Source organism: Seriola lalandi, unplaced genomic scaffold, assembly GCF_002814215.2.
Source record: "Seriola lalandi dorsalis isolate HSWRI2012SDOR001 ecotype SW California unplaced genomic scaffold, Sedor1 jcf7180002054577, whole genome shotgun sequence".
NCBI classification, from domain to species: domain Eukaryota; kingdom Metazoa; phylum Chordata; class Actinopteri; order Carangiformes; family Carangidae; genus Seriola; species Seriola lalandi.
The window spans coordinates 97,344-124,069 of NW_019525130.1; the positions used below are offsets into that span (position 1 = coordinate 97,344).

The 26,726-nt window shown below is 40.2% G+C and overlaps 1 protein-coding gene across 6 annotated transcripts in view; it reads left to right on the plus strand.

The window, feature by feature from the left end:
* Positions 1 to 2,624: 2,624 nt before the first annotated feature.
* The window catches only part of auts2a (activator of transcription and developmental regulator AUTS2 a), a 308,038-nt gene continuing 283,936 nt past the window's right edge, over positions 2,625 to 26,726 (plus strand). For all 6 annotated transcript variants that reach the window (XM_087177002.1, XM_023417712.2, XM_087177003.1 and 3 more), the window contains exons 1-2: positions 2,625 to 2,789; positions 4,970 to 5,707. In XM_087177002.1, the coding sequence (XP_087033128.1) occupies positions 5,432 to 5,707 (276 nt within the window). In that variant the 5' untranslated portion in view covers positions 2,625 to 2,789; positions 4,970 to 5,431. The remainder of the gene's footprint in view (positions 2,790 to 4,969; positions 5,708 to 26,726) is intronic.

The window sequence follows — 26,726 nt, forward strand, 5'->3', positions numbered from 1 at the left end:
TAGATAGCACTCCCAAGTAATAAGGGCTATTAGTGTGCTTGTAGACAGACTTGTAGGGGAGGAAAATGAACTCATTCTTGTATTGGGAATCTCTTTGTTGCTATAAATACCCAGAAATTCAGCTTTCTTTACACTCATAGTGTCATCACATCCCACTTGAGTCTCCTTCCTGAGATAATAATGATGAAGATGAACACAAATAAAATAAATGTTAAAGATAGTGATAGGCAGATGTGAGATAATGTGGGGGATGTGTACATCAGTTTTTTTTTTTAAATCTGATTCCATCTGCTGTCTGAGTTTATGGCTGAAGAGGAAAAGATGGAGTAAAGTGTTACAGTGACTTTAAAGATAAATAAGTACTGTAACAGGGGGCATGCATGTTATTTCTTTCCAAAGATGTTGATTATTATCGCTGGTCAGAACAGTTGTATTTGGAAGGGACTGGCTTTCACGATATCATTTATTTCTCCTAATGCCAAATATACCACTCAGTCCTAGTTTCATAGAAAGCCTCCGATCCAGAGCGTGGTGTGACAGTGAATGAAGGTGTGGAGGCAGAGAAAGTTAGGGCGAAGGTGTAATTAAAGCTGATTATGGCAAGGCAGAGAGGAGGGTGGCACAGCACATTTGTCTTCCCCATCTAATGAGTGGAGGCCGGGAGAGCTGAATTAGCTTCCTCGCTGTCGTCTCTCCCCCGCCATGCCACTTTGTCACGAGGACACTCCTCCTGGAAGATGAGACAGGGTCAAGTGCATGTGTATCTCCTGGCATTATTCTTACAGGCCGCCGGGGCTCCTGTTCCACCGGGCACTGGGAATTGAGGCACTTTAGCAAGCTCTGAGCCACACCACTCAGCCTCTGCATCATTAAACCAGGCTAAAAATACACAGCCCACCCATGGTCCTCTGTTCGCACAGGACCGGTATATGGCCACGCTGAAACAATCACCACTGACTCTTGTTCATGTGAGGTGTGGCACCACCATTTTTCACTTTCTATTTATATTTGATCAGTGTTTAAGGCTGTGGCAATACAGTAACAGCATGCCGAAGGAGATAGTGTGAAGTGCCCTTATCCGTCACCTACTAATTATATGATCATTATAGATACTACTACTACTACCATACAAATAAACACAATGGGTTCACACCGTTTTAATGCTCTTCCCATGGGCATTACTGGACCTAGAGATCAACATGTGTTGGTGTAATGCTGGAGTTTGCTACAAACAGTGCTGATGACAAAGCCCATCATGTATTGTTGAACTACATATTCAGACTTGAAAGTATTGCTTTTATTTTAAATTTATATCAATTATTATTATTTATTGTTTTGTCTATAACATATTAGGGGACATCACATCTCAATGTCCAGGAGCCTATAGGGTGAAAACATGATTAATCAAATATCAAAACTGTTGTCAAAACTAATTGATTTATGTAATAAAAGTTTACGTATATCTCATAGACTGACACTCTCCAGTCAGTACTTAGTTGCGGTATTTATAAACTGATTTTCATTTAGCTCCACAGCAAGGTGTGAATATATTCCTGGCAAATGATGCATTCTGGGGATTTTGAATAACTACACTCTTACATAATCGTGTTTCCCTCTCAAGGGCAGTACAATATCAATACGATAAATCATGCAGCAGTAATGAATCAGCTGCAGAACCCTTACTTTATGCTTACTGACCAACTCAGATGTGAAGCATTCTCAAATCAATCACTGTATCTCGCAAACAGCACGTTACTTTGATTTACTCTATTGTTGTGAGATTCGGCGCTGACAGAGCCTGACTGGTGTCACCCCACAGGTGCAGGTAATTGTCTGATTGCCAGGGACTGAACGACTGGAGCCTCAGTGCAGTGCGGACAACCGGCTCTCCAAGGTAAATCTTTTCTTCAAATGTCAAACGGATGTGCTGAAAATATTACGCTTATTTGGTGTTTTATTATTCATTGGTCCAATCCTCTGAGGTCAGACTTCTCTGTCAGTGTTTGTTTAATGGCAATGTGTGTCCTTGAACCTCATATTTGCTTTGATGAGCCAGTGTTAATATGACACCTGAGTTGGCGCATATAACTTAAAAGGGGAGGGGGGGTCTTCAGTCATTTGTATGACTTAATACATGACTTAAATAACATTATAATGACCTGCAGCAGTGAGGAAATATGTTTACATGTGAAAAAAAAAAGGCAAAGTTTTGGCTAAATTGTTGCTTTTTGTGATTAAAAAAGTAATTAGTTTCAGTAGTTATGCTAATAAATGTATAATTTGTCACAGGTTTTCTGACACAGCTGACGTTCATTCAATAATGACCAACCACGATTATTTATCGTTATAATTAAATACTTACTTCACACTTGTACACCTACTTGTGTTCACAGAGGGTTTTTTCCCTCCACATATGTATCGCAAAGAGAAAAGGGAGGTGGAAATTGTTCCGAAGCTGAGTGAACTGGCTTGAGATTCAGATCGTTTCGTGGCTTCGCCGTCTCTTTGTTGTAACTCGGAGCCTCCTAAATGTCAGGAGACAGCACTATTTGCGCCGAGGAGGAAGCGTGCAGCCTGTAAAGCGGCACTGCGGCATCGCCGTATCACTGCGCCCCGGTCCCCCTTCTCCGGGATCCTGAAGCTCGGATCTGGGGAGAGGAGGAGGAGATACCCTATGGTTTTCCGTTGCGGGATTTATTTTGTCAGCTCCAAACCTTCTTGTGCTTTATCTTTTTATTAGTGACCGAAGGCCTGCAACTTGTCCGGACGGTCCCTCCCCACTCGCAAGGGTTTGCATTTCTTGGTTTTGCATGACGTGTCTTGGAGCAAGAAAAAAAAAAAAAAAAAAAAAAAAAAGAAGGAGAAAAAAGAGAGGCTTGCTTTTGTTGTGTGTCTTATAGTGGAAAATGAAGCTTGGAAAGCCGGAGCAGGAGGCAGTGCCAGTCCGCTGCTGCTGTTGTGGGCTGGACTGGATTACAGAGCCTGAGATCTCTACTGACAGCACAGGCAGACAAAAAGGGACTGTGAGCGAAGACAAGGGAAAGAGTCTTTTACTGTGCTAGAGAAGCCAGGGCGAGTGCTAGAACACAGTTTCTTCAGATAAGCGATATTTTGGAAGCTATTCGTGCAGTGCATGTGTGTCATTAGATGAGTGCTGGCACGGGGCATCAGGTTAAAAGCATAGGTACTGGAAAAAACCCGTTTAGGACCATTACAGCAGAGGTGGATTTGCTTTTTTTTTGGGTTGTTAGGAGGCAGAACATCTGCATGGAAGGAATATTTGTGAATGGTTGCTGCATACTTAAATGTTGATATTCTGGCATGTGCCTTTTTGTTAATGTATTTATTTGAAAGCCTTTGTATTTTTGCCAATGTTTATAATTGTACATGTTTAGTTGTACATGTGTCACTTTGCATGGTGAAGCGGAGTATTTGGGGACTACATGTATGCTTCAGAATCCAGATGAGCAACATTACATGACAGCCTGCGTCCAAGGAGACAATGCAAAGTTGACTGTGACATATTGGGTGTTTGGTTTGTGTGGTGATGCAGAAAAGGTGTGATTCATCTGTGTTTGAAATGTCCACCAGCATTTATGATTACTCAGAGAAGGGGCTGCAGTTTGTTGATTCAGTTTTCCTCCATGTAGAATACCATTTCTGTGATGTAATGGATGAGAATTGATATTCTGGACACACAGAGAAGCCATATGTGTTTTAGGCTACGATGCCAGAGTGACTTTCAGTGGCTTTAGGCCTAGACTGTAGGCTATGCTTTGGAATGATCCAGAATAGGACTGCAAGCTGTTGAATGTTGCATCCTAATATCATAAAGCAGACACATGCCTTCAGTGTCAGACAGTGAAGGTATGGCCTACTAACGCCATAGTTAAGTGCAGGATTGGATTATCAAAGGGCCCTGACGTTTGTCTTCATTTCTTAAAAGCGTGTGTAAAACCTCAAGGACATCTCCTTCTTCTATTAGTCCTGTTTCATTCTGGAAAGAGAGAGCAATATAATCTTTTTTTCACATGCAGACTAGAGATGTTAGGTGCAAAGTAATGTTTTGAGAGGAATGAATGGGTGACTTGAGAGGGACTATCACCATGAATGTGTTCATGTGGACCAGAGTGAAGGCTTATCGGTGGATGTCTATAAGTCAGAACTGCTTTGAATTCACTACTCTCCTCTTTGATAGATGACCTGCTATATGTGGGCAGTTTGATAGTGAAGATTTTGTCCAATGCATAATCAATGAAACTTGTTATCTTTTGTCATTATGGATTTATGTGTCACTGATATGTATGTTTATAGAAGTTTAGTTATGTAAATTAATACAATTAGCAAGAGAATACGAGTAGCCGCAGTGGGAGGATAGATTCTGTGACAGCTTACTGTTCTTAAGACAATTTGATTAGATTAAGGCTTTATTTCAAGAGCAATCAGTTTAATTATTGTTGTCTGACCAGTGTACTGGATGTTACTGATACTGTCACACTTTTTTTGTCGTATACATTCTCTTTATGTCACTTAAAATTAGCAGTGACCATGCCAACAACAACAGCAAGTTCACGTTGAAATACTCACACACAAAATAGCAAAGTAAAAAAAAAATCTGGTGCGCAATTAATTAAAGGAATTTTAATCATTAAAAACATAGTTTAAGTTACAAGCTTGGCAAAAGCTTCAGAGACACTAGTAAAAGAGCTCTTACAACACATAATCATCTCATCTCAGGACTTAATGGCCTGGCAGTTTAAGAAAACACAGTATACTCAGCAGAAGAGACTGTAGCCTCCCCAATAAAACACTCATCTTGCATTATGTGGAATGGCAAGAACCCTTTGTGTAGTTTGCTGCACCTTTTGGCAAATGGCTCATTGACTAAATGCACAGTTTGAACTTGCTGAGTGAACATGTTGCAAATGCGTGCTCTCTCTCTCTCTCTTTGTGTGTCTCTATCTTGCAGGAGGGAGAGTTTGCTGACCTTGGGTAAGAGGAGCAGGTTCCTGGAGAAGAAAGATGTGGCGTCACCTGCTCAACTCACCATGGCGGGACATGTTCACTGAGCAGACATTTGCTTTAACTTGAAAAGCTTTTCCTCTGGCGGAATTGACAGCTTGGTGATAACGTGTTTAATAGATCATTTTACACCTCTGTCGTAGGATTTGATGGACTGCCTTTGGGGATCTTTGCTTGGAACCTAGCTCGGTTCGGTGACTCGATGCAGCTTTGCATTACCTGTAAAAGGCTTCATCTGTCGGATATTCCACGGTTACCCTGGATCTAATACATTGATAACATTCACTTGGATATTGTGGAGATTCTCCTTGAGGGGTTTTTCACACGAGTGGAGGTTGAGCAGTGCCAGTGTCTGGCCCTTAAAGAGTTTGATTGTCTGTAAGAGGAGTGTTTTGTTTGGAGGTTTCCTATGAAGGACATGGATGGCCCTCGATCTAGTGGTCTACGCAAGAAGAGGAAGTCCCGATCAGAGAGGGATCGTGAGAGGAGATCAAATGGGATAAGGAACAACCATGTTAAGGGCTCTGTCTTTCGCTTCTCCTCTGACTCAGAGCAGGGCGACCGGGAGCCCTCCTCATCCCGCCCTCGACCCCCGCGAAGAAAGCGAAAGGAGTCTACTTCCGCTGAGGAGGACATCATCGATGGCTTCTCCATCACTGGGTTCGTGACCCTGGAGGCTCTGGAGGTAAGTACTGAACCACAGGTGGTACCCCCTTCAACTCTCTCCAGTATGTGCGTGTGCGTGTGCGTGTGCGTGTGCGTGTGTGTGTGTGTGTGTGTGTGTGTGTGTTGCTTTTGCATGAAATCCTGGTGAAAATCACTTAACACTGTGCAGAAATGTGTTTATTATTGGGTGCAGCTCAGTGCCTCTCTGACTGGGCTGGTCCAGTGTTTTGGCTCCTGCTTGCATATTTGGCTGTTGTGTGTGAGCTGGAGTTCAACAGATGTAGCTTTAAATGTAGTGCTGCAGCCAGAGATTACTATCTGTGACACTGAGAGGCTGTTGTTGTTGTGTGTACTGCTCTGGATTTGTTTTCACAAGAGTTTCCAGCAAAGCGTTACACCAGATGAGGGATGTTCAGCTATGGCTGTAGTGGCTGTTGTGCCTTTTGTACGCTTCACAGTGAAAAAGCAATTTGATCCATGTTACAACAGTTTATTCAGAGTGGGAGTAATTTATTGTGCGCTGGCTATTCATTTTGCTTGGAATGCAAACCGGGCACAGGCTGCCTTCCAAAGATATAGTTCTGAATTATGACTTCTACGAGCAAGCATTTTTTTTACACACAGAACAACTGCTACATTTCTCTATAATGATAACTTACAGAGGGGTGACAGATTAAGGTGGTGGGCCATCACGATCCTCCAAAACAGCTTCACTGCTCCTTGGTGTAGATGTTTGGAACCGATCTTTCTTCATTTGGTGTTTTCAAAATGATGGTGGAACACGTTGCTCCAAAATCTCTTACAGCTGTTAATTTGGTTTCTGCCAGGGCCATAGCATTTGATTCAGATCTTTTCATACTCATGAAACCACTCAGGGACCCCCGCACCCTGTATGGAAGCGTTCATTATTTTTGCTGACTCCTCTTTGCTCTGGTGTTTCTTGTCATATTTTAGCTGTCTGAATGTGTCGGTTTTAGCTATTGTTAAAAAAATTACTTGTCCATTACTCTTTATTTTGCATCATACATTTGATACCTTATTTCTTTTAGCTTTTGCTCTAATCTTGTTTCACGTTGATGTTGATGTGAAAATAGTTTCCCAAGGTCAGAAGGGGAGTTTTCCTAGGAAAACCCAGTCTGACTCGCACTTTGTAATGTATGCAGTGTGAGTCCAATCTCTTGTTCACTGGTGTGATCCATGTCAAGGCTATGTACAGTATCACATGTCCTTACTGTATCCCTTTGTTAGTCAGATCAACACTTTTCACAGCTCAAGAGTGTCTTAATGTTTTTTTTTACTATTATTTTTCATTAAGAATTACTCTATTCAGCAGTCAAGGACTGCATGTCGTTTCATTGCTTCCTCGTTTTGATTGACCTTCCTTCTCTTGTTGTCTCTGTTGATGTTTTGTGCTTCTGTCTGTTAAAGCGCTGCAAACCACAGTTTGAGTCTAGTTAGATGGAAACTCAGAAATAAATGTGGGAAAGTTTAAAGTCAGTAGCGTCTGAATTTGCAAGGTCAACATACATTTAGTAAAAAAGTACCTTGAACTGTAAAGTTTACTTTCATTGTTCAACTCTGTTGTTTGCCCTTTCATGAATATTTGATTATTTCACTTTGACACTGTTATTTCCACAGTTTACATCTGATTGATTGATTGATTGATCAGCCACATACAAGCAAAGATACGTCATGTTACTTGGCTCAGATATTTTTCTGTGACATGTTCCTAGTTATATAATATAATATTACTTATCTGCCCCATTCCCAGATATTGTGTCAGTACATTGATGACTACTACTAAGATATTTTGGTCAAAATTTAATGGCTCATTATCAAAACATGTATGATGTTCTATTAGAGCTGGAGAAAAATTTAGTACAAATGTATCTGTTCTGCTTTTTTGTCAACCCTCATCTGCACAATCACCCTATCAGACTACAGCAACAGGTTAACATAGCTGACATGTGTAGGGCCAAACACCTCTTTGGAAACATAAAAATGAGTGACCATGAACAGAGTCAGATATCTACACAAGACAAGAAAATTATAGTGGAGAGGTCACACAACATGAGAGATTTGGAAATGGTTTGGGTTTGCAAAGCTCGATAAACAGCAGCAGCAATATCCGTAGCAAGATATACAGGCACTCTGTGCTGACGAAGTAGGGAAACACAAAGGTACCATCCCTCTGAGTATACAGACAGCCAAAGTATGTGGTCCCAAACTGCAGCACAAGCACCCAAGCTTGCAAATAAGCCTCCTGTGGTAGTTAGACAGTCACACCGCAGCAGCAGTGGCTTGTGTCTGCCTTTTCAGTCATTACACCATATGATAAGAGCTCAAAAGGAGGCAGTAAGTGCAAGTTTATATGTAATAGCAAAAGACATAATGCCTGTTAAAGTGGTGGTTTCAACAGTAATGACAGTGGTTGACTCCAGGTATAAAGCCTTTGGACAGAAACATTTTTCAGAAACAGCTGCCTCAGCTTTACGCAGGATGCAGGGGAAATGTAGAAGAGCAGCTTTACACGCTTGCTTTACACCACTACTGACATATGGTGTAACCACACAGCAGCGCCTTACATGAGCATAATCAGTGTAAATATTATATTATGTTTCATGTTTAGAGTATCAACCAGTTTAGAGCCATAACAAACCCTGTGGTTTATTTCGGATTTAATCCAAAACTGAATATACCTCTTGAACTTCAGAATAAAAGGCACCCTGTAGAGTTTTCTTGTAAACAAACAAGTTATTTAAAGGTTGCTCACTAAAACATATTCTGTGTATCCTTGAGGACTAACAAACATGTGGAATGCAAGTCCTTCCTCTTTGTTTATGTTAAATCTAAATTGAGATCAATCGGAATATTGATCAGTGTGAAAAACTATATAAATAGTGATATTTTTGGCTATGTCACCCAGTCAAATTATAAACACTGAATGCATTTAACTGAAAATTGAAAACTGTACCCTTTTAGGCAGCCTGATTGTAACAGATTTACAGCTGAGTGTATATTAGTAGACATAATTTTAACATTTTATTACCGTCCACATTGTTTCAGTCTTATACTGCAGTAAACTGAGTGGAAAAACAGACTAATAAATCAAAATATATTGCAGTATCAGATTAAATTAATATCAAATCAGTCATTTAGAAGTCAAAACAGTCTTGTCACAAAGTGGTTTACTGTGTAATAAAAACAGAGAGAGTTCAAGTAAAGCAAGAGAAAAACAAATTATACTTGTGTTTGTGTGTGAGTGCATATGTTCACACACTGGTATTTGTTTTTGTAAGAATGTCACAGAGCTTATTAATGCAGTATCATCTCAGAGGGAAGTGAAAGGAGATGGTAATATTGAATTGTAATACTTCTTACAGGTGCTGTGGTTCTACCGTGGTCCAGTGCCCCTCATGCTGTCTTTAGGGAACGGGTTCCATAGCATTTTATCAAATCTGAATCCACTTATTGAATCTGAATCCTTTCTCTGTCATATTCATGAATGAGGAGAAACAACATTTGCTCTTCACTGTGGGACTGTGCTGCAGCTACAGACGCCATACAAGCTAACATAAAAACAGCACAGTGAAAATAATATTAATTTTACTTCAGCGTTCAGTGAATATCAATTAAATTGAATCTCTGATGTTTCGCTGCACAATGCACTTACCGTTAACTGAAGGCAGAGTCACTGTTGCACTGCTACAAGTCACAGAATACGTGCAACATCGGTGGTGGGCTGAGGCCGAGGATTGTTCTTCTCAAATCATCAGAAACAACTCAAGTTCCTATTTTACCTTGCAGGACAGTAAATAAATACTTAAACAAACGATTAGTCATTCCCCCCTCGCCCCGGGTGCCCCTTGTTTATATCACCTAGTTATTTCGTTAATCTGTTTTCTTCTTTGCTGATGCCGCTAGTGTTGGAGAGAGAGGTCAAAGAGATGAAAAAGAGAACGTGAATGAGAGAACCAGTGATTAGAACCCATCGCTACTCCCTACAGAGGTTTGGTCCAGATTCATGTGGTCTGAACTCTGCTGTATATTTCAGTATGGCTTCTTTTATCATGTCCGTGACTATGTAGTATTCTTTGTATTTGTGTACTGTTTGTTGTTGTCGTTATTATTATTATTATTATTATTATTATTATTATTATTATTATTATTATTATTATTATTATTATTATTATCAGTCCACTGATTATTTATGGTTTGGTCTATGAAATGTCAGAAAATAGTAAAAAATGCTCATCACAAAGTCCCCAGAGTCCAACGTGACATCTTCAGATGTTTTTCTTTAAAAAACAATGATACTTTGCTTACAATGATATTAAACTGAGATGAGCAACACATCTTCACACTGTAGAGAAAGAAATGAGAGGATATTTGTCATTTTTGCTTGAAAAATTACCTGAATGATTAATTGATTGCAAGGATGTAAAGTGGTTGGGTTGAAATGGATGTATCCTTCTCACTTTCAGAATCCTTGTTGTCACTTTTCAGTTTGATTTATTCACTGAAAGAAAACTAAATCATGTCCTAGCCACCAGAATCCAGATGGGAACAGCTCTGGGTTCATCAAAATGTTAAAAAGCTCCTTTGAGTCACCTTCTGTTATTACTGTGTTTACAGCAGTATATATTCAATACATTTGTAATTAGAATTCTATAAATAATGATTAATTGGGCTGTAGCCCACCAGAGCTGAGCTCCGCCTCCTGACCCTGTCAGAGCTCAGTGTCACAGGATTGGCTTGAAACATCATCTTTCAGACACAGTCTCATACTGATCAAACAAGAGAAGAATGGCTGCTCCTTTTCTTTGACTTGCACAGCAGCAGGATCGATACGTGTATTTCCAAACTGAGAGAGGGGCAGTGTGCAGTTCATGCACGTGGCACATCAGCGGTAACTTCATTAATTATTTAGATCCTCTGACGTGGCATTGTGATCTTACATTAGTCGTATTAACTTAAATGCTTTCCTGCACAGTAAACAGGTGAGCTGATGCACACAGATTTGGTTTTATAGTGAAATCATTGGGAACAGAGCAGCTGTGCTCAGGATGAGTCCAACACCAACAAAGCTGTTGCTACATTTTTATTTTCAGCAAAAGTCCAAACATGGTTTCCTCTGGAGAATCACAGGTCAGGTGAATTATTACAGGGTGTTTTCAGTTTTGCTGTTTCAATGAATAATATTTGCAGACGTGCCAATACTGCAAGCTTGACCTGATCTAATCACTGAAGTAAATAAGAAATAAGGCAAGAGATAGTAATAATGGAAAAAAAACAACCTAGTGCACTAACCTTGTAAGTTACTGTAGATATTGTAGTTGCTTCAGTGTAGAGATTTGTCCATTTTTATGCACGGTTGGTAGTTTCAGTGTTTCATGAAGCAAAAATTAAATGGAAAAAAAATCGTTAACCCGCTGACAGGCAGTGTCTTTGAGTACAGGACCGTGTATTTTCGTTGTTGTATTATTGTCTCTATGGGACTTCACTAAGATGAACTTTTCTCTCATTCATTTGAGGGGAAAAAATAAAAATGAAACTGAGCCGGCTTCATCTCCATGGTATCTGGGCACTGGGGCAGTTAAATTCTGCTTGAGATATATCTCTATGAAATTTAATCAGTACAATGGAGGCGAAAAGTCCCGAAACTCCTCTGCATTTAAAAAAGACCAAGCTCTTTGTAGTAAAGCTAGTTATAAAACATTATTTACTGTTTAAAGATTCAGTGTTGAACTTGGAAATTATAGTTTTAGATTAATGGACTAATAGTTTCTGCTTTAAAGAGAGCAGCATAGATCTGCTGTTTATGAAGTTTATGTTTTATGAAATGCTGTGGATCCTAAATGCTGAAGTCAGGCTTGTGACTGAAACTTCAAGCTGCAGTGAGAATGAGACCTACTGTTCACAAGCCAGTGATAAAAGACTTAACTACTTTACTTAGCAGCTCTCTTTTGTGTTAAGATTATGACTGAGCTTGAATCAGGGAGCTTCTTAAACAGATACAAATCTATAACATTCCCTCAGTAAAATTAAGGTAAGGAAAGATTGTCTTGTTGTTCGTCCCCCTCTGACGACTCAGAATATTGAATTTATGGAAAGCATTTTAAACTGATAAATAATGTATCACAAAGACTTCTCAGAGCTAGATCCACCCTGTCAGATTTTTTAATGATAGTTGGAGAGATGTACTTCTTTTCTTTAATCTTCAATTATGGACAGGACTTGTTAAAGCTTTTCTTGCATTTCACTGCCTCCATAGCTTAAATAATTGGATTTCAGTTTGTTTAGTATTTTTCAAAAGTTTCCCACAGAGTTGCATTCTATTTGTAGCAGTAGCTGACAGGTGGGGGGCTTTCTTAATCATTGAATGATATCCTATATAAGGTGCTCCGCTGAATATATTTTAATTACAAACAATTTAAATAAATAACTGAACAATATGCACAGTTCCACTGCTTCACATTGTGTCAAATAACAACCCTCACAGACTTGGGTCAGGTCAGGGAGGGTTGATTTACTTATTGCAATTGGTCAGTGAGTCCAGTCCTGGCAGATGTAGCACGCTTTGCGCACCATGAATGACAGGCACAGAGAGAGAGGGGCAGTAAAGAGACAGGAACAGTCCACAGGCTCACTGACAGGGTGGGATTTCTCCTGTTGCTCCAGACGGTCAGTCTGACTGTGACAGACGGTCTGTTGTCAATGTGTTTGTGACTCAGAGAGAGAGAGAGCAGGGCAAGGAGTGGCTGAATGAATCGTTATTTTCATGACATTAAACTTCAGCTTCCTCACACTTTTGGACAATAATTCAGTGTTCTCTTGATTCTCTAATTCTGATGTGTATGTGTCCAATGTGTCATCGTTTTCAGTTTTGCAGTTATGTTTTGACCACACCATATTAAAGCACTTTTTCTGTCTGGGTAAAGTTAAATTCTGATGAGGTTAGACCCCTGGAGGTGTATGCTAGTGCTCTCCATCTGTCGCCACAGTGCTCGAGCAACACTGCTCCTGGGCCTGCTTTTCATGTGCATGCTGATATCTTAGCTTTGCATTTCTCTTTAGCAGTCTCAGGGCTGAAGTGTCCATGATGAGGCTCTTGAGATACTCAGTTGCTTTTGGTGGATGTTGTGCAGCATATTGTTGTGTTGATTACTTGTTGGTGTTGCAGTTTGGAATGAACTTGCTCGTGTTGGACTTTAGTTAAGAGCTGTTGAAGAGGAAGTTGCTTTAGGAATAAAACTTGACCATGAGCTGTGTGAAAGTATATTGCTGCTGGTTGGTGTTTGTTTGTTCTTTTGATCAGCATCACCTCAGACAATCTTCACCTACAGCCAAGTCATGATATAAAAATGATTTGCTTTTCATTTATGCAGGATACAGAATATGCTGCTAAAATATACCCTGTGTAAGTTGATTTTTGTATAGTTTGAAAAAAGTCTTTGTAAAATCCACCATCTTGGCTGTAACTTCCAGGAAAAGCTTTCTACTTGTGTGTCTTATTGAGTAAAACTCAAAGAAGGCTATTCATGCTTGGATAAACTGAAAATGTGAACACAGTGCAAGACTTCAGAATAACTGTTTAGCAGTGAAAAATAGACCACATTCTGTATGAGCATTAGGTTGATCTTCTTTTGTGGTGCTTGTAGTATAGAGTGCAAGAAGTTCTGATCTGGCCCTGAGGCATTTCAATATTCTTGAAGCCCTGAAGTTTTCTCTGAGTACATTGTAGTTCAGGGGTAGTAGATGTATTAATATACAATATAATATGATTAATATGAAAGTGTTTATGTTTTAACTATTAGCTTATTAGTGTAACAGTCTAGTGCAAAGGCACAATAGAAGTGTGCTACAGTTCCCAGTAGACCTCTGACCATTTGTCCACTATCGCTTGTTGAACTCAATGTACTTATTTTCCCAAACCTAAACGCTTTCACTTTAAATTGAGCAAGAAATTACAAACATATTGAGCACTGAGATAAAAAGTACACAGCAGCACTTGTCCTTCTGAAGAAGTTGGTTTGTAGAGTTTTTTTTATTGAGAGAGGCCTGAGAAACAACCTATTACAGCACTTGAAGAAATTACTAAATTATTGAGTGCCTTCTCCTCTAAAACCTTTGCTGTGTTTCATCCATTTCACTTGAAAGGGGTCCCTAACCTCAGCATTGCCCCTCCTGGCCAGAATTGATTTAAAAATGTTGCCTTAGTTAACCTACTGCTCCATTCTTTCCCCATAATTACTGGTCTCTGATGTCTATATCTTTGTACCACACACGCACGCACGCACGCACGCACGCACACGCACACACACACACACACACACACACACACACACACACACACACATCGATAACATACAGGCCTGATCAGGCTCCTGTCCAATCACACCCTTTGCTTTCCCAACCTTCCTTTCACTGAAGTTTAACACTGCGCCTAAAGGCTAGACTGACTCCTGTTTTTTGACTCCAATAACAACATCTCATCTTCTTGCTCAGCAGGTTAACAGCAGTCTATTACATGATTGACTGCCCGTGATAATACGACGAACAGCACAAAAGCAATACTGTGTAAATTAGTACATTTGCAGTGTCTGTTCTTCTCTGATTTTGCATTTTAAGGTCTGGAAAGACTTCTTAATTCACTGTGCCCCACAGAGCTCCAGCAGGTTTTGTTGTTCCTCTAAATGATTTCCCTCTCTAACTTAATTTGTTACACACCATAAAAACAGAAGACAACAGATTCACCTAATGCACACACAGTGTACAGAATGGAACTGGGCACATAACTGCATAACACCACATATGGGCAAGACTGGGAGAGCAGCCTAGTGTTGGGATGGACGTGCAGAGCTGACACAAGCAGTCTGAGGTCTGCAGTGTTGAACGGTTACTTTCATTACTTAGTAAAAAAATGAAAAACAAATCAAAGAGATTTTGATAATTAATCCCCTAATTACAGATGTCTTTTGTTTTTTTTATTTCTACAAAAATTATTAAGTATATTTTGGGATAGCAGGGTCTTACATTTCTGGATTTTTTTTTAGTTTGGAAACTAATGTTCTTCATTAATTATCATGATGTGATGGGTTTTCGCTCAGTTAACCGTGAATCTTACGGATGGCCACAGTGATTGTGGTTTCTCTGATTTGCCAAAGATATTATCTTTAGTTCAGAGCCAGACAGATGAATGGTCTGACAGCAGGTCATATATCGGCACCGGTCAACATTTCGTCTGATAAGTTACAAGAAGCCACAGTCCAGAAATGCCAATTAGTTTTGAGGTAATCTATAATCATTGTCTCCATTACATTGTTTGTCCAACTGAGACCAAGATTGATCTTTACACTGTAAACTGTCCAGCTCAGTAAGTTATCCTGGTCGCAATTGTCTAACAAAACAAATCTCCAGGATCTGTACCAAGATTGTTTATGTGTCTGTGTTTAAAAAACATTACAGTGAGCCAATATATCATTAACAATTCTGTTTTGGCCTCAAAAAGCTACCAGTGTACGTTCATTTGTTTCTGTCAGTCTTTTGTGATACATTAGCTTTGTTTAGGCAGGAGGTGCAGTTACTAAGATGACTGTCAGTTTCTCCTGTGGCACAGTTTCCTGACAAATTCCCTTCTCTTGCAGCCTAGAGTAGCTAGAGGAAAAAAAAAAAACAAACGTAATGTGCTAAACCAGTTTTTGGCTTGTGTTATAAATAATGCATCAGGTTGCGTACCATGCACTGGATTTGTCATGTCATGCCTAACTGCACCAAACAGCAGCCTACTAGCTGCTGACCACCAGAGAGCGAAGAGATAGTCAATCGATTACAAAAGAGCTTTAAAACCTTTCACTTCGGGCTTCGCATCACACTGACAAAAAGTCCATAAGAGGGGGATATGTATAAACCATGTGTCTGCTGGAGGAGAAATGTTTTCATAAGAGCTGTGGAAATCCTGTCTGTGCTTTTTCCTGCCGTTTACATTTCATTTGAGCACCACTGATGCACCGCCGGCACCTTGTTGCTTTCAATTAAGTGTAAGTTTCTATTTCTGATTTCTGCTGCGCCCATCAGTTATTTAATTTTAGGCACCCGCTTCACACCCATCTGTCACACCCACACTGTCCGTGGAGATGTGACACATTCAAACTGGGGCACGGTGGTGCATCATACCTCATGGATTAAGCTGAGTCATCGGGGCACGTGGGTGGAAGGTGGAGGTGGTATGGAGTGAGGAGTTCAACAGAGCAATAATAGGTTCATTGATGAGTTGTCAGACTTTAAAATAGCAAATAATAGTTAGCTAATTAATGACTATTGACATTTGAAGTGGAGCAGGAGTTAAAGGACAGGTCTCTGGCCTTAGCTGAGAGGTTCAACTGCAGTAATTAAGTCAACAAAGGGTGTTCCTCACATGGCCAAATGGAGATGATGAATTACAGTTTAACAGTCTGGCATTTTTCTCCTCTTGTATGCTGTTCGTGGGATGATGCTGTCGGCTTTCCAGCATTTCAAAAACAATTGATTTTCTTTGGCACAGCCCTCAGAAGTCTGCCTGGAGGAGGACTTGTAAGTGCAGGCAGAGAGGAACACATTGATTGGTGCTTCATTGTAAGAAAGAGGCTAATGTGAAATCAAATGTATTGACAGCTTGTTTCCAAAAGAATGTTAAAAAAAACTGACATTTCAAATAATTAAGACACATAAGTATCAAACCAGCCAGCTTTGTTTCTGTGAGAATGCAGGTTGATGAATAACTTTTAATTATTGCTCCCCTTGTGCTAAGCTGCCTTGACGGACATTTCTGTCTAGTGAATAATATCACTTTTTCAACCTCTTTAAAATGATTTTCCACCTTCCACACATGTATTTATTCCAGTCTTTTGGCAGTAATGGCAGTTATTCATTTTGCAGCATTTTAGAAGTGTCAGAGTATGATGTATGGTATGTTTTAATGTGCTGTGACAGCCCAGTGACTGACACATTAATGAAGTAAGCTGTCATCTCTGGGTGTTTAAAAAAACCCATCATCTGTTATTTCGGGATTTGTGGATGATGGATTCTAAGAACTCACACGTGTACACTAATGTTTAGATACTCATCAGATTGTGTTGTCTGTCTTCTGTGGGTGTGCAGTTATTTTAGTACTTGAGGAGGTCTTTCATTGGGAGGTGAACTGAGCCAGAGCGCTGTTTAAAACTTTATTGATCTCCTACCAGTGTACATTCAGTACCTTGGCTGTCTAATCGACCACTCGAGCAGCTATTCTGTTGTTGTGGTGCTCCATGGCCTGTGCTGATGTGGGACATTTTTGCCATAGATGCAGCCTGATGTGTTAAACTAATTTTGTCTTCATTTCAGGGCCGTGTTACATACTTTACAACTCAGCTGTCATCTCTGCTGGCAGATTTGTTACTTTCCTGCCTCCGTTGGTACTTTGACAGCCTTTCCACCTGTCACTAACACGTGTCCTGGATGATTGCATTGTACCTACGTAGAAGAGCAGGCCATAAAATCCAGGTGTAAATCCACCCAAGATCCAATTAACATCTGATGACCCAAAGCGAGACGTGTTTACAGGTACATTTTGGCACATACGGAAAGCGGAAATTAAAGTTTGCATTAAATTTTAGATCTGAAGTTAAGGAAGGAAGCAGTCTGTTTGGGGGAGGAGAAGTCTGAATTCATCATATATAGCTAACAGAGCTATAAAACACAGCTCACGTATAAAATTCAAAGTAGAAAGGCTTTGATTGATGTCATGATGTGTGGTTCAGCTCAGAAGCACTTGAGTCACGTGCCCAATGCCGACACCCTCATCTCACTCGTTGGGGGAGAAACTGACACTGACGCATTCGTATGAACTCAGGCAAAACAAATACCTCGGCAGCAGGGGAGATGTGCAACAAGCAGCATCAATGTTCGGAGTTGACGTACAGGCAGAAGGAATGGGACTATGGGATCTTGGAGCGGGGGATGAGGAGGGGGTGATCAGTTTTTACACTCTCACCCAAACTTGATACAGACATTTTGCAATGGTGCTCTGCTTCTTTATCCACACTTGTAGCTGCAGTGATCTGTGCGGGCTTGAACTTAAGGTCATGGATGCTATTTCTGTATTGAATTATTGAAATCTCAGGAATGCTATATAGAAATATGTAGCCCTGTCCCTTTTTAAAACATAGTTTCTGTTCTGTTTTTGTACAGTTCAAGGGCTCTTTTACTACATTGAGAGCTTGAATAAGCAGTTGAAAAAGCAATGTGCATTTTGCAATAGACAATTTGTCCGCGGCGAGAAAGGAGGAATATTTTTGTCTAAAGTCAGTGTTTGCAAAGACTGAGTGACTGAGTGCTGTTGTTGCTGAGATTCATAAATGACAACCAATACTAGTTTACACACAAGTCTTCCATCAGCTTATGTCTACATTAAGGGCTAATCTGTGGCTAATGGCACACTGGGAGTGGCTGAAGAACATTGGATTAATGGTTCCACCTCTTTAAGACCTAAGTCTCCCTGACACTTGTTAATGTAGCACACAGCTCTGAAACGACATCACTGTGTATCTTTATCCAAGTATTAGCACAGAGGCAAATCACATCCCCGGCCTAATATAATTGACTCGCCTCAGTTGAGAAAAATACATTTCCCTGTTCTGTGTGCCACCAGCTCGCTGAGCCCGGGCCATTTTCTTTTCCATTTCATCTTTGTCTTTATTCTGGCAGGTTGCAGTGACAGATGTGAGGGGAAAAAAGATAAATGTTTGCAGAGGCTGATTGTAAAATGCCATCTCTGAAGTAGAGCCATGGCCGTAGTCATACTCTCTCTTTTGTGTGTAATGGTCCCCGTGATGATGCATTTGGACATTTTTTTTTTTCTACTTGAGAGGAGACCCTTTTCATGCTTAACTGCACAGTGCATACTAATAGACTGCAGTTAGGAATGCATGTTTGTGTGTGTGTGTGTGTGTGTGTGTGTGTGTGTGTGTGTGTGTGTGTGTGTGTGTGTGTGTGTGTCTTTGCACCATGGGCCCTGTGGACTTGCGGACAGAGCCCTATTGAGATCTGTACCTGCAGCTTTGAACCTTTGATCCCCCCCTCTCTTCTCTGATCCTTCCTTCAAACCGAGCCAACCCACCACTGTTTCCATTTCCATCTGCTGCCATTTCTGCACTCTCAGATAAGCTTTGCTCAATAACTGCACTGCTTCAGTTTTTTTTTTTTTTTTAAAGAATTGTTTACACTAGCCTGAATGCCATACTAAAATCCATAATCACATGCTTTTTGCAATATTTAGAAAATTGGCATAAATCACAGTAGCTAATACCAGTCTATTTGCTTTGCTCACAGCACCTTGGTTATACCCAGGCTTGGCTGTCTAGCACAGGATGCAGTTACATCTTTTCCAGGTCAAATGATATTGAAATACTAATTAAAGGCTTCATGGCCGTGTCTCAGTATGATGTCATCCCCCCTGCCTTTGCCTGTGGAGCTAACTGCTCTAGATGCTCAGTAGGAGGGTTTATGTGGACTGAAATGGCTTTAGATGAGAGTCAGATCCATTAGATACAGATTTTCACTTAGCCATGTCATGCACTCATCAGCATCCACTGTGAAAATGGTTTTAGGCCATCCATTTTGTTTGATCACTTTTGAAGCAGATGGAAACATTGGCTTTTGGAAGTGGCATTTGAGAGTTTACCCGGTGGAAATTTGGGCATATAGTCCAACTAGAACCTGTTTAATACGGCCTCGCCATTTAAGCTTTTACATTTTACATCTAAATCAGTTTTTGCCAACCTGTTAAGCCTCATGTACCTTCACAGCCCTGCCTGCCATAACACCACATATCATGATACTTGTGATCGTTTGAATTGATTTTTAAACCAATGATATTTAAACTATTTACTATCTAAAGCAATAACTATTGTTTAGGTCAGTGTGGTCATTTTTGCAGTTGGAACTAACCATTAATTCATGACTTTTAGCCTTTTTTAACCGTTTATCCATCACTTCTGCCTATAGGGATTAATACCTTGAGCTAACTACTATTTGCAGTCATTTATCTGATATATTTAGTTAACTATTCCACCATTTATTCATCATTTTCAGCTATTTCAACCATTTACGCATTACTTTAAACTAACTGTTTAGACCTCACCACATGTAGTTAGTGTGGTTTAGTAATGTGTCATGTAATTTATCTTTTTCCAAATTAGCTGAGATTCTCTACAATCTTTCCACGTACTCCTCTATGACTGCTGAAGTCCCCCTTGTTGGGAATCACTGTTCTACACAGGCTTAGGGCTTGTGGCTCAATAATTGAGATCCATTTAAGTTACAGAATTAATTCTATATAATGTTCTTTAATGGATTGACTGAGTATATGTTTTTAAAACAAAAACATTGACAGAGATTATAGATGTCCATGACAGGTCTAGAGAGCCCTATAAAGATGTCAGGTCCCACGTAGAAAGGAGAGCTCAAAATGATTATTTAGATGATTTGATCTAGAGTGATATTCACTGATGTTGACATGGATATTCAGTACAAGTCCTACAACAGCTTCAGTTACTGTCTGTTATCATTTTCTATGATGGAGCATGAAGGTGCAAGCTATACCTAGTTTAATGTTTACATGGCTGGAATATTGAGCATGAACGTCGAGGCTCAGGAGGAAGGAGCGAGTAATATTCACAGTAATGCTGCATTTGAAAGGCATGAATCCTGTGAAAAACACTCTTCCTGGGAATTACTGACAAGGTTTGGTGGAATCTTGAGGGGAGAGCAGCATGTGTATCTTTGTCTGGGGCTGTGTGTTTATGTTGTGTATGTGAGTGTGAAAATTCTTGTAGCTAATGGTTTAGGCCTGTCATTCATCACCTCGTTATTCTGCATATGGGATTGTTTCTGTTTATGTCATCACGAGCCCATAAATGCTGCCAGAGTGAATAATACATAAACATTTTTTGTGTTATTACACTCTCTGTTCCATTAAGCGATGCCTGGAGAGAGAGTGTGTGTGTGTGTGTGTGTGTGTGTGTGTGTGTGTGTGTGTGTGTGTGTGTGTGTGTGCGTGTGTGTGCGTGCGGACAATGAAGTGTGCAAATGTTCCTCCTTCCTTTACAAACGTTAATGTCAGCACAGGCTTAACATATAAAGTGTTGACTTTTTCCCAAGATCTTTGATCCACCTTCCTGACTAGAGTAGAGAACATGTTTCACCTCTGTCTGCAGCAGAGTTTTACAATATTTGACTTATTAACTCTGTTAAATAGGCACTGATACTTAGCACCACTAAGTTTATCACTGATGATGATTTAACTGATTACAAATATATTAACTGTCAAAGAAGAAGATGAGCAACTCACAGTCCATCAGCATAATAATGTGTAATAATGTATTGGCCGCACACATTAAATAAACTAACGTCCCTCTTCCTCTGCACTCAATAGATGAAAAATGAATGCTTTGCTGAGCTCATTGTAGCTGTCTGAAAGCTAGCTTAACCTTCTGACTGAGTGTGTCAGTTGACGACTGCAACACAAAGTAACACAGTAAAAATCCCAGCGAGTTGTCATCTTGCGGCTCATGCAGAGGCTCACGCACATGTCAAACTACAAGCCTCAGCAGATCCAGCGAGTCAAGCTAACGCAGGCTGAGGAGCTGTACGTTCGACAGCGGAGGACACTGTTGCTATGCTAATGTTCAGGACGAGTAGTGCTCTCCGAAAATCCTAAGTCCTGAAATATTGAAGAACTCCTGCGGCTGGTAGAGTTGGATTGTGTGTATTTGTGAAACATCTGTTCCACCTGAACAGCTGTTTTCAGCAGCTGGGCGAGTAAATGTTACACTGACCAAACAGTGTTTGTCTCATGACAATCATGTAGCTAAGGTTTGCTTATTATCTTCAATAAAACCAGTAGTGTGTTGTTGAAAGATCAGTGTAAGATATTTGCAGTTGGAGGCTGGAGCCCTTCATGTAGATATAACATAGTCATTTATGTTATCTACAATGAGGCTTCATTATGGAAATGGTGCTGTAGTAAGGGCTGTAATTAATTTTTTGAATTAATTTATTTTGGTTAGAATAATTTGAATCATGTTTATGTAATTTATTGCAGAAATACCAAATTAACTCTTGTGATTCTGGTCCAGTAGCCAGTAGCTTGCCAATGTTATACTGCACTTTCTAATTAGTATTCTTTTTAACAATTAACTGATTACTGATTGTTCGCACTTCCAATAATAAATGAAGGCAGTTTGTTGAAGTGTACATCCCTAATTTAACCGAAGAGTTTGGTTAGCTAACTGTGGATAACTACGATCCATCTGTCCATGTGTGTAATGCGTGTGAGCCCGGTGCATGTGTATGTACAAATGTGTGACTGTGGGTATGTGTGAGAATATGAGAAAGAAAGACTGTTAGAAAAATGTAAATATACATCATGGTGTATCAGAGTGAAAAGAGTCTGACAGGTGTGTGTGTGTGTGTGTGTGCGAGCGTGCGAGCGTGCGTGCGTGTGTGTGCAGCAGAGACAGCTATGCTCCAGAAAGCCAGATGGATCTGGATCTCTCTTCTCCAAGTGAAAACATGGGCTTGTATTGTTTTCAGTAAATGCTATTCAGCTCATGCGCCTTCTGCTGTAGGGAGAGGAGAAGAGAAGAGAGAGCCAGATCCCACAACATCACATCCACAAACAGCACATCTTAAGGAGAAAAGCCACCATGGATATGTGGTCCTCCTAAGAAGGACTTTGCTTATGCTTTCATTACAACAACCACAGACTAGTGGTGTAATCTCCCACTAAATACAATAACTGATTTACATTCTGTTCATTAGTTTCTTTAGCACTTTTCTCCTGATAGTTTTGTTTACTTAGTCGATACTGCTTCCTTATAAATACTCACAAAAACAGCTGTGAATCACTATCCTTCCTCTTCCTCCTCCTCTTCTTCTTATTTGATCACATCACATGATTATGTTTTAGGGTCAGTAGCATCAGCTTCTTGTGCTGGCATCATATGACAATTACATGGTGATTAGTTTCCTATTATTTTGTACAAAACACAAAATCTCTCCAGTCTTTTCTATGAAAATTTTTATTTTTTTGAAAACTTGTTTTAAAACAAAAAATCCCATGATCCAATTAAGAAAACTAGATTTCTTCAAAATCAGAACAGGAGAGGATTCATGGATAAATTATATTTTAGCGTGGCATGGCTATGAATATCATGATTGTTATTGTGTGCTACAGGCAGTAATGTCAAATAAAGAAGCTGGGACTAATTGGCAAACATGAAAAAGCAACCAGCCAATTTAATGATAATGAATACTTGATGAAAGCCTGATATTTTAGTTGATTATTAGGTGAAACGTGGCGTGTATTGCTGGGAGCTCCTCTGATCTTTCTGCTGCACTGCTTGAGAAATGCTGTTAAGCCCTGCCTGAGCCTCCTGACACTTCTCATTACAGCTGAGGCAGGTCAGGGTAGCAGGGCTATTGACGGACTGTCTGTGTGACCCTTCAGGGCTCCGGTGTATCGCTCACCTGAACCAGGACACACTTCCGTCCCCCGGCAGTGTGTTTTCATTAAAAATGTGCAGGAGTTTTGTAAAAGGCAGGTTTACACTGAAACAAAAGGTGCTGTTATGATTTAGCATATCCCATGCGCGTGAAGCATATACACATATATATATATATATATATATATATATATACACACACACACACACACACACACACACACACACACACACACACTATAATGCTTTAGCAAACACACACACACACAATCTCTCTAGCAAGGCACAGTTTGGTTGGATTTAGTTTTGCCAGCTAATAGCAGGGTATCAGCTGTACTGTACAAGCAGTGAGTGGAAGCAGCCCGTTGGCTATCCACACAGGCCTTATCACTCAGCAAGCAGACCCCATGATAAGGTATTATGTTTTTCACAATAGTCTGCTGTGTTTTCTCCTGTTTATGTAGTTTCCCCGCAGTGCATGCTGTAATAACCTAAGGCTGCCAATTACACAGACTGAGTGTGTTAGTGCTGTTTAAGCCTCTTTCGTCATATCCATTGGGTTTGAAATGCTGGTGGTGAGTCAGTCGTCTGAGTGACAGAGTGATTTCCACAAGCCAGGATGCCTGGATGTCTCGGCCTACACGGTTTCATTTACAAGGTTTCCGCCCTCTGTGAATCTAAGAGCAGTTATCCTGCACCCTCTCATTTATCTGCTCTGCAGCATCACCCCTGGTTGAGCTGTCTGATCCTCTCTGTGTATTAGAAGGTAAATGTTTCCTTCATTCAGAGGTGTGAGAAGGACTTCACCAGTGTCTTGATGATGGAAAAAAAATGACTGGATATTGTAATTCTTTTGTCCTGTATTAGCTTGTGCATACAGTGGCACTACTGAATTCCTTGTTATGAGTTTTTGTAATATATTATATGATGTGAGGACACTGAACAGTGAAAATATATCAGTTTTACCTTTACAAACACAAGGACCTATACACACTTATTTGAGCGAGTAAGATTTTTTTGTATGTTTTTACATTTTAGACCACACCATTGTCAAATGTCAACTCTTTGTTGGTCCATTTTTTGTGTTTGGTTTCAGTTTCAAGTTGCATAGCGTTTAGCCTCCATTTCAGCTCTGAGATGAAACAATCAGCGTTCTGTATGGCAGCTACAGCTGCTGGAGATTGGCTTCCAGAAATATGTTGCTACTGTTGTTTGTGTGAGGCAGCAAAACAATCTGACATGGACAGACTCTCAGATCAGTCTGTATGTGGAGTTTTTTTCATATTGTAGCTTATTGTGCATTTGTGTGATGAACAGATATCCATGTCTTTTCACAACAAAAATGACTTGCAGTATTTGTAACCTTTATTTAATCAGATTATTCTTATAGAAAAATGTCAATGCAATAATAATCAGGGTAACTGAATACAGCAGGCAAAATCTTATGATTATAAGATAATTGATAAACTGATATTTTAAGACTCTTTAGGCTTGTAATAGTTACTTGATTATAAAGTGAAGAAGCCTAGTATCACTTCATTTCACATAGAAAGGTAAAGGTTACCTATCAAGCATTTAAATATATGATAATTACTGAATATAATGAGTAATTTTGATTATGACTTTGTTAAATATAAATGCTGCATAGAAATGCATAAAAAGTGTGTTTTTCTGTTTGTCATTTAAAAGACAGAAGGCTGATTTGATGTTCCTCCATCACCAAACACACACACACACACACTGGTGATTTGTTTGCTGCCAGTCTTTCCCACTTTCACCAGGAGACACGGCATCAGTTAAACGGATCAATCCATTCAGTTGTTCCAACTCCTGTGTTGTTTTTAAGCTATTAATCCAGGACTGTCTTTATGCTTCAGCCTTATTGGATTTACCAGACAAACCTGACTGCAGCAACTTTATTGGAGTTGTTGTGTACTCATCTTCACTATCTTTTGTCAAGTTGAAACTAGTAATGACTGGTTAGCTGCTGTTTCCAAACTTTGACTCATGTCTGTTGATAACTCACATCAGTATGTCAGTATTGTTTAAGGATATTTCTACCATCAACTTCCCTGCAAACTTCACATTTATGGCAGAATTACTTTGTTATATTTTTAAAACCTTTAAAAAAAAAAAGGTGCTTAATCTGTGTCCATGTAATCTCATGTTCCCTACCGAGTGGAAAGTGTTTGGTTGCGTGCCCTCAAGGCACTTGACATTAGATAAGGCAGCTGGCACAGCTCCACATGCAGTGAAAGTGATTTACTGCTGGCTCTGCAGCCTATAAAAAAATTCTCAGTAGTGCACATATAGAGTACAGTGTCGGCATAAATGCTCCGTCGCTCATCACATCTCCCGCAGTCAATACATTAGAATACAGTGTCACAGTGGAGTGCTTCTCTCCGTGGTTGCCCTGTTCTCACTGCTGCTCAAATGGTCTTGTAACTGCAGTGCTGGGAACAGCTTTGGGGTGGGGGATGGAGGTGGGGGCTCCAGCTTGTCAGCAGCTCCTCAGTGTCATCGTCATCCCAACTCTCCCACAGGGCTCAGGCTTCAGCTCGACACTGGAGACTCGTGCTGTCTATCTTTGTGGCTGTCGATCTCACTGCCACTCAGCCATTTCTCTTCCTCCTCCTCTGAGCCACCTCTCCCCCAGAAGGACTCCCATGAAATGAAGCATTGATTGCCCCTGAGCACACGGAGCATAATACATAATGATATTGCTCTGCACACCCCCCCCCCCCCCCCCCCCCCCCCGACTCTTTCAAAGGTTAGACAAACCAATATAAGCGATTTGGCCAATATCAGGCTCTTGGATTACTTTTGAAAATAACATTTGGATTCCTTGATTATATGCAATCTTTGGTCTGTTCTCAAACTTTTTCCCAGCTGGCTAGCAGACACTCGCCTGATCATGAGCAAGTCCAAGCAAAACAATGGCTCTGAATCAGGAATGCTTGTGATTGGCTGGCTGCAACTGCGATGCCCCCTTTCCCACTGGCCCCAATAAATTGTTGCATGCTTTGGTTGCACATGTGCTGTGTCAAACGATGGTGGCACTGTGGCCTAACAGCAGGGACACTGACCCAGAATATCGTGGTGCTGCATGGGAGCAGGGCCAAACTGTGTGGTAGTGTTTACATTTCACCAGGTCGTGAGGATCTGTAGGAAAAGCAGAATCCAAACACACATCCAGCCCTGGCTGACTGTCTCTATTCAGCTCTGCTCTATTAGTTCCATTACTGATTAGAAAACTCCTGCTGCTCCTAATAAATTATTGAATGTTTCTGTTTCCTGGTGCAGTTTTAACCCCAGGCAAGCATTGACTGATATTCAACCTGTTTGAGGTTTGTGAAATGGAAACTGAGCATCATCATTATCATTGCACTGAACTGCTGCCTATTCACTATTATTACTGGAGCTCTGGCTGGATGTGGTGATGCATCTTAAAGGATTTTAATAACTTTAGTTTTTCTTCTGCCTCGAAGAAAAATCTTTAAAATGTTTAAAATC